The sequence below is a fragment of the Arachis duranensis genome, chromosome 2 (genome assembly GCF_000817695.3).
Source record: "Arachis duranensis cultivar V14167 chromosome 2, aradu.V14167.gnm2.J7QH, whole genome shotgun sequence".
NCBI lineage: Eukaryota > Viridiplantae > Streptophyta > Magnoliopsida > Fabales > Fabaceae > Arachis > Arachis duranensis.
Genome location: NC_029773.3, coordinates 91,937,626 through 91,947,157, shown reverse-complemented (window position 1 = coordinate 91,947,157; position 9,532 = coordinate 91,937,626). Strand labels below are relative to the sequence as shown.

Sequence of the window (9,532 nt, the reverse complement as noted above, 5' to 3'; positions counted from 1 at the left end):
TTTATATTAAAAATATAAATATATATTAACAATAAATTAAATTACGTGTATTTATATATAAATATATTAATAATAAATTTTAATAACTAATTTTGATATTCCAAAAATATTTTTGTAATCATTAATAGAAAACGAAGCCAGAGATTAAAAGTCAAACTTCATACGCTACAGCTAGCAGATCTTATCATATATTTAAATACCATCTAGGATATACTCATATATATATATTTTTTATTTTACTACATGGAAATTAAGCAAATATAAGCTATTAAGCTATACACGTATATGAGTAACTCTTAAAACAAAGGACCCAAAAGGAATCCAACGAATCAAGAAGTAATGATAAATAAAACAACACAATTCTATACTCTAATTTTTTTTTTTTCAATCCTAGGTATCTTAAGTACCATATAACATACCCATACATTCCTCGCACATTTACCAAATTTTTCTCCTCACTTACACTAAGTAAGATTTGAACTCAAAACCTTTAAAATGAGAAGGAGCTATACTCTAATTTCTAAACCCACTTGATATCAACATTGCACTTCTTGGGCTCAAATCTAGCACCTACCACTTTCCCATTAGAATCACTCAAAGGAACCTTAATCCCACACTTAACCGTAGCTTTTGAGTTAATATTATTAAATATAAAATCACCAAGCCTAAACCTTATGTCAAAATGCAACTTCACATAAATATCGAAATCCCCATCTCTCTTGTCTTGGTCAAACTTAGAGCGTTGACTTTGATCAAGAACCAAAACTTTTGTCCCCTTGAACACACCACTCATCCTATCCGTGTGGTTAGAATCTTGTCTGAAAGAATTCAGCCATGTGATGACATCAATTGTGGAGAATCTAGAACCTTGGTAGAACACATTGCCCTCAACTTTGTCATAGTAGATTCCAAGCTTTTTGTTTGGGTTATGTGAAGTGAAATTTAGTACAAGTTTGTAATGTAACAATGTATTAGTGCTAGTGTAGTTGAATTGTGTGAGATTTGCTTGTGTGACAGAGAATTTGAAGGGTCTTGGTTGAACTATGACAAGGGATATGATGAATAAAAGAACAATTAGGGTTATGATTGATAGTAGAATCTTCCAAAAGATGTTGAAAATGCGGCAACAACAATTTCTTCTTCTACGGTTATTATTTGGAGGAATTGAAGGGCCATAGTATGAGCCATTCAATTGGGATTGCTTATTTTCAGCCATATGTATGTGCAAGAATAATATATGAAGATTTATTTGATAAGTAAATGTTATGAGTATATATGTTATGTGCTTATGTATATATATAGGATAGGATGAAGGAGTGTTGAAAATTCTATGAAATCAATTTATGGATAATGTTATGTACGTTGCTTGTTAATGTGATTTATGCCCACTTGCCTAATTCAATTTCATCATGGAATTGAAGATCATGTAGCAACTTGGAATTGTACCAAAAGAAAAAATAAATAGGTTAGAAGCATGTTGGGCTTGACCAGTTTGGTGGAAATTCAATGTTTTCTTTTTCTTTGATTGGACCGAGACCTAAGTGGTTTGAGTAAATGAAATAAAACTAGATATTTTAATAATAGTCCAATTCAATCAAATTGAGTTAGTTAAGTGATTAACTTATTTGTTCACTTAAATAAATTTAAAAGTTTGAATTTTTTATTATGTATACAGCAATTCTAATCCTAAAATATTAGTTAAGTCCTTAAATATAGTTCAAATTCACGACAAAATTAGTTTTTATCTATCGAATTAGAAAATATTAATAACATAAAAAAATAAAAGTCCAAATTATAATTCTAAAACTAATGATAGATAAATAAATAAATAAAGGGTATGCGAAAAAAGAAAAACTTAATACGGAATTAATCTAATCCAATTATTGGGCCGATAACCTAAGGCTTGGCCCATTAACTGTGGCCCAATAACCATGAGGGTGACATATAGAAATTATAGGGGTCCATGTTAGTTTATATTTTAATTTTGTTAAAAAAAAAAACTAAACAAATTAATAGTGCTACGTTCTATCTGATAGTTACTTTAATTTACTTTAAGTTAATCAACTTTTATATGGCTTCTTTTAACATAATTGCTCCCAAAGACGATAAAGATATCATTTTCTAAGATTTTAAATACTATAAAGAAAAAAAGGACTCACTAAGACTTAATAGTCAATAGTGATGACAATGAGAGATGTGATTGATTAATTGTTGTGTTCTACTCTTACGTGTGGAAAGGTTTATCTAAGGTAGCTGAATTCGGGTGCTTATAGCATAAATGTTCATCATGCTATGAATTTTTAACATCAAATTCAATAATAGATATTTAGACCACAAAATTTACAGAATTAAGACGATGTAATCTCTAATATGTAATTTTACCTTAAAAATTTAGGCTAAAATATTTAGATATGGATATAAATTTAGTATAATCCTTCAAAATGTGGTGATTTTTCGCAAATTACATCTATGAGAAGGTTTATTTTATTTTTTTATTGTCTTTCATAACCTGCAAATTTTTTTAAATTTTTGTAATTTGCAAAAAAAAAATTTACAATTTATATAAAATAGGTTAATCTAAACACATAATAATGTTAGACTTTTTCGTATTCTGCAAAAAAAAAGATCATTTATACCGTCGTAAAATTCTTTAAATTTTATTTTAACGCATTACACGAAAATTAATTATATTTTAAATGAATTTTTGAAAATTTTATTCATTGAAGAAGAATTTGTTCTAGTTTCTTCATATTCACTTAGAACTCGCAGTTCAAGTAACACTCCTAACTTAAGATGATAAATATTTAATATTAAAGAACCAATGAATTATAGTTTAAATAATATAATTTTTTCATACTTATTTAAGAGATTGCAGATTCAAGTCTCGTTATCTTTGATTAAAAAAATAATTACTCACCCTAATTAGTAATATCATTGAATTTGAGTGCGTGTGTAGAAAAATATGAATTAAAGAAGGTTCTCTTTACTTTTGCCAAATCATGACGGTGCTCAACACTGCCAAGCAAAGCCACATGATCCTAATAACTATGTGCTGATGAATTGGGTCATCATCATATCATAATAGACATAATTTTGATTTTGATTAGAGAATAGGAGATAAAGATAAGGACCATTCATGTACACACATAATGCTATGAAAGCAATTTATTAATTATTTCTTTATTTCCACCAATATTTTCAATTTATTAATTATTATTAATTGGCAAAGTAGGTGAGCCTATTTTGAAAAGGACTACCACCACTATATGCCATGTGGATGAACATAACACTATATGTTATTTCAAAAGAAGCCCACAACTTCCTTCAATAATTCATATCCATCCTTATACAGATAGAAATTAACTACTTGTGCTAGTTTCTAGAGGCTTCAATAATGTATTTGATGCAACTTTTTATAAATCTTAATAAAATATATAAATTTTCTAATTTTTTATGCAACGATTATTCAATAGTCATATATAAATTAGAAATTATTTATTTCTAATTATTCTAATTTTTTATTAGTAATAATAGATCTATCTAACCCTAATAATGGGCTATAACTAGGCTTAAATTGTATCAACTATAATAAAATATAAAATTACTGATGATTAAGAAAATTTAAAAAAATACATTCATATTAGGTTTCAAAAAATTTTAGATGAGACACTTTAATTTTTAATTAATAATTTTGTATTATTTTAAAAATACATCCGCATTGATTATTTCACAAAAGAGATATTTTTTCAGATTTAAGTATTTTGTGATAAGATTTTTTAGTAATTTATTTATCCAATGCAATACATATTAAAAAATTTATTGAAAAACAATAAAAGACTAATAATCTATGTCTGATGAAATAATTCTTTTAGACTTTCAAAATAATAAAAAATATTAAAATCTAAAATATACACTAACCTAATTAAATTTAGTGAAAATTAATTTGAGTGGTTAGTTATTACTTTAAAAATTGTTTTTCATTTCATTATATATGTTGATGATAACATGATACAACTACCTTTTCTACTATGTATTTATAAATGTGGAACATCCCTACAAAGTGCCATTTTTATAACATTAGGGTTAGCATGTACATCAAGTATTCAAATGGAACATGTATAGCAGCTACATGGATCTATAAAGGAAGAAAATTCAAAGAAGATAACAAAAGTGGTCCTTGCTATAAAGTGTGGATAAAATAAAACATACCGAGAGGAATATAAACATGTGAATATACACATGTATATACCAATATAAACAAAATAACAGAAAAACCAAAAAATAATAAGCCAAATAAACAAGAATAAAATGTGAGAAATTGAGAATTACTGAGAAAACGAAAGAAAAAGACTCCGAGTGCTCCATCTCACACTCATTTGTTATCCAAATTAACTAACCAAAAAATAAATAAAATTGCTATGTAATTATATATATATTTTTTATTTTTCTACATGATTAAGTTAATAAGATAAAACACTTAAATAAACAATAATGTATCAAAAAAGTTATTTCCATCATAGCTCATTATTATTATATATTGCATGTAATTAAATTATTATTTATTACAACTTGGTAATTTTGCTATATCATATAGCTATTTCTCCTTCCTATAGCAAAATGTACAGTTCAATTTATACCTAACAATTCATACACAAAAGTGACACATTAAATACAACCATACAAAAGTAGAAAAATACATTAAAATAAAAATGTACGTACCACATTAACAAAAAATTTTACTAATTAAAAATTGGATTAAATTAAAGGTTTAAACGCTAACGGCACAACGTTGAATCATCATGTACTTCATGGCGCCGTTTTCACCAATCCTGACGCCGTTGCCTTGCGAACCGAAATTAATGTACGCAGGGCAACGGACATGGATGTGGTAATGGCCGGAGACGAACACGCCGACCTTCCAACGGACCTTCCCGTCAACTCTGAGGGTGACAAGGATGACATCATTTTCTTCTTGACTGAGACTCTGAAAGTTGAACGGAGCAATCGGAATATTCGTTCCGTAAACAAACGGTGACCATACGTTGACTTCTTTATGTCCCTGTTTGGTTTTAACATATCATTATTATTTACTTGAAAATAAAATTAAGAGTTTAAACATATCATTGCTCTTAATTAATTATGAGTTTATTTTTCTTTTATTCATAATGTAATTACAAAAATAAAAAATAACTGTCATTCAAAAAGTAATTAAAACTTTTTGGGTTTGAAGGACCACTTAATATTATTACACATAGAAAAATAGCTACTTTTTTTTTCATACCAATATATCAATAAAAAATACTTTTATATCGAAAATACATACAACGACGCCGAAAAAATTAATTACAAAATATTAAAAAAAATTAATTTTGATACATTTTTCAAATAATTTTATACATGTATTTATAGATAATTTAATTTTCAGATATTATTATTTATTAGCAAAAAAAATTAACTAACAATAAATTCATTATTTAAAAATATTTAATTAATTAAATAATGGTATAAAATTTGTATATATTTTTTTCAATTTACTATTATAAGCTGTTCCATAACCCAAAACGGAAAGTATTAGTTACCTGATAGGTGGGGGGTATGGCGGTCCGGTAAGTAACTTGCTGATTCCGGTAACTAATATAGGCGGCGAGGTGGTCATAGTAGACACCGATGTGATCGTTAGGATTGCGAGAAGTCAAGGTGACCTGAAAATTGGAGGTTAAGAAGTTGGCGACGGTGGCGTTGAAGGCATAAACCGTTATGTCCTGGAGTATGAAGGTCGGTTTGGTAGGTCTTAGTACTGCCCATATTATTAATATTACTAGCAACACCAAGAACACGAATATTAAGATTCCACCGCATATTCTCCTTATTATTACTTGCCTCCTCTTCCTGTGGTGATCGCACTCCTTCACCGACATCGAGGTTGTTTGCTTCGGGAGATATTTGGAAGAAGAAGAAGCAAAGAGAGTGGTGTGGTTGATGGTTTTAATTCTGAAGAATTGGGGGTGGGGCGTCTTTGGGTTTTCATTTATTTATATTTATAAAGTGGGAATGAATTTCTTGTATTTATTTTTTATTATTAAAGATATGATAAGATCATGGTATATGGTTTGTGTTGGTATGTATGTTATTGAATATGAATGGTGGAGGCTATACTTTGCTAGATATATAGATAGGATTTATAGTTTATGTACACACACACTAGCTAGTAGATTATTAGTAGTACTAATTGGAAAATAGTGATGAATTAGAGATTATATATATACGCACACTCTTCATTTATTATTAAAAAGAAGAGTATGGAAAGATAATGAAAATATTAAATAATGTGAATAATAAATATATTAGATATTTAATTTATTAAGTGTGTGAATAATTATTCTAATATTAATATTTAGGTGAATAATTTGAGAATGTAATATATTTTTATTTTATTAGATAAATTTTAAAATTTATTGTTCATATTATTTACAAAAATCATTATCTACGTAACAAACTCCTTATTAAAAATATGCATTCGTCATTTTTGGAGGGGGTAGATCATGCAAAATAAGAGTTTGGTGATTGCTACCACAGGTTTACCTAACTAAAACTAAAAGAAGATGAAAGGTTGAAAACTACTATTACTACTACCATATGGATTATGTGTGAATAGTTTACGTCTCAAAAAAAAATAAATAAATGTTTTTGTAAGGTAGAAAAAATTAAAATTTTTCGTAAAATCAAAAAAATAAATTATATAAAACATAAAATTTAAAAAAATTAAATTGTAAAATTATTAGATTTAGTATAAATTTTATAAAATTAATTTATTCATTTAAAATCGTAATATAAAAAAATTTTAAAAGTTAAATCAAAATTTTAATTACTTTAATTTTTTCAAATCATTTTTAAACATTAAAGGTGATAAAATTACACTATATGATTATATTGTTTTCAAATTATTCTTTTTTGTTAAAGTCACACATTTAAAAAATATTATAAAAGTTATTATTTTTTATATTTTTAATACATTGAATATATCAAAATCAAAACTTAAAAGAAGACTTATCCAAGGAAGAGTGCTATATAGTAACAAACATATTATTCCTTTTCATCGGTTTGGTGAGATTTTCATTTTGCCACTACTAGTAATACCAATACGTAGTAATAGTAAGTGTATAGAGTAATATAATGTATAATACTATGTTTATATTTATATGTTAATAGAGCTAGCTATTTGTCACCACTCACCAAACTTAACATCCCACTAACGCTCGTGCATTAATTTCAATGATGGCTTGATTTTCATTGAGGTTATTGCTTTCTAAGTCAAAAAAGGTGTGCTTTACTTTTCGCTAATTAAAGAGACATATAAAGGGCCAAGAAAATATCATCTTAAATAAAGTTGAATCAACATCGTTCATAAATTAGAAACAAGATTCAGTTTGTAAGAGTTTAATTTTAATTTTAATTTATTGATATTTTACATTGTTGTCTAATAAAATTTATTTATTTATAGATAATTACTCCAGTTGTAGTGTGTAAAAACTAATTTATTATTTTTGCTAATATTATTATGTAAAATAAACTATTAAAGTAACCTGTTATATTCATATATTAAGGTTGACCTTTACTTTAAATTTAGAAAAATAATAGTAATTAACATGAGATGTAATTTATTAAAAGAGTAATTACTTCGATATTTTGATAAATAATTTTATATTTGAGTTTCGAAATTTAAGAATAAAATTCGAATGCTGATAATAATTTAATCAAACGAGAAAACTATTTATGAAAGTTTGTCACTGATTTAAGTGCCTTATTATTAGTGACACGTTTGGGTGCATATTATAGCTAGGCCCCATGTATTAAAAACAAATTACACCAACTTTGTGTGTCTCTTTTTTGTTAATGGAGTTCAAGATTATACTTGGCAGCACCAACCATTAATGGAACAGAGTAAAGGATCAATAAATCACAACTTTTTAATTAAAAAAGAAAAAAGGAAAAGAAAATTTCATTTTCATGAAGCTCTCTTTATTTAACAAGTATGTCAGAGAGTAGAAAGCAAGGTAGAATAGAAAAATGAGAAAAAAATATAATTGAAATATGAACATTTTCTTAATTTTACTTGAATATTGAAAATATATATTTTTAATTAATTTTTGTATTCTGATTATTATTATTATATTGAGTTTGGCCTGACTCGACTGAATTTATAGTTTCACGTTTAGACCCATTTTTATCTTATTCGATCATTATTGTCAACAAACACCATTTAAAAATAATAAACAAAAGCACAAAAAGATTAAAAAAAGTTACACTTTATTAAGATAAAACAAACAGTATATTCACAAAATTAGAACAAGAATATAACTTATATTATTAACAGAATTATCAATTTATTCGTCGATTTAAATAAATATATGTAAAAATTTAAAATTTTTTTTATATATAATAATTTATTAGTCGTTTAAATTTATAGCAAATTAATCTTTAATTTATTTAGTTAAAAGATACCGATAAAAAATTCACACCATTATTATATATGAGAACAAAGATTTTAGAATATTATAAGTTTTCTCTTTATCTTATATATTTTAGTACATATAGGTAAAAAACAAAATAGTATGATGACTTTCATTAATCTTCTCTGTTCATTCAATAAACAATGTAATTATACATAATATTTACATTGGAAACACTTCCCCTTATTTTCTTTCTCAATTCGCTTTCTCTCTAAAGGAACAAATTAAAGGAAACTGAACTCTCACGCAAGAAAGTCTCAATTTTAACCCTTTTCTTTTTTGTTCTCAAATTTCAATTCACAAATTAAAGAAAGAAATTGGTCCAAGAAAATGTATACATTGCATCTTTATCTCTCTTACATTGCTTTCATAATTGACACTTCAACTACTGTCGCCCTGTCTCCAATCTTAGGTTAATTAATTGACAGCTACAACTAAAAATAAACCTTCAATTTATCATTGAGTTATGAGCATATACTTTCTTTAATTCATACTAATAGTTGTTAATATCTTACAATATTTTTTTTATAATTATTGACACAATTATTATTCATTAATAAAAATACTAAAAGATTTTAATGATTGAGGTTTCAATTTATCATTAATGATTGAGGTTTATTAGTCAATAATAAATTTTTAATTAAATAGAGGTTTAATTACATTAATGAACTAATTTTTGAAAATATCATAGAAAATTAAAAAAAATTAATGATTAATAATAAATTAAAATATATTCTATTAAAATAAATATTTTTAATAACCATAAAATACAATTTTTTTTCTTGTTATATAGTGAGTAAATCAAGCAAGAGTAGTCAACAAGGTTTAATCTTAGTCTAAAATGAATCACACATGAAACAAGACAATTGACATCATACCTCATCACAAGTATATTCTCACTTTCACACTAGCTAGGAATGCAGGACCCTATCTTCTATTCACCGCTAGAAAATTCAAAGTCTTGACGCAAATGTAAACAATAATGTCTATCTTCTCTTGACCAATTAAACTTTTTATATATA

General features: G+C 25.9%; 2 protein-coding genes across 2 annotated transcripts; both read right to left on the bottom strand.

The window, feature by feature from the left end:
* Window positions 1-427: 427 nt before the first annotated feature.
* Window positions 428-1,216, bottom strand: LOC107476313 (NDR1/HIN1-like protein 10). Its single transcript, XM_016096115.3, has one exon. It carries the CDS (start codon window positions 1,214-1,216, stop codon window positions 521-523), a length of 696 nt encoding a protein of 231 aa, XP_015951601.1. The 3' UTR covers window positions 428-520.
* A 3,278-nt stretch (window positions 1,217-4,494) lies between these two features.
* Window positions 4,495-6,126, bottom strand: LOC107476155 (NDR1/HIN1-like protein 1). The gene is made up of 2 exons (XM_016095903.3): window positions 5,580-6,126; window positions 4,495-5,059 (listed from the first exon to the last, which is right to left on the bottom strand). Exons 1-2 carry the CDS (start codon window positions 5,916-5,918, stop codon window positions 4,769-4,771), a joined length of 630 nt encoding a protein of 209 aa, XP_015951389.1. The 5' UTR covers window positions 5,919-6,126; the 3' UTR covers window positions 4,495-4,768.
* Between the last annotated feature and the right edge of the window lie 3,406 nt (window positions 6,127-9,532).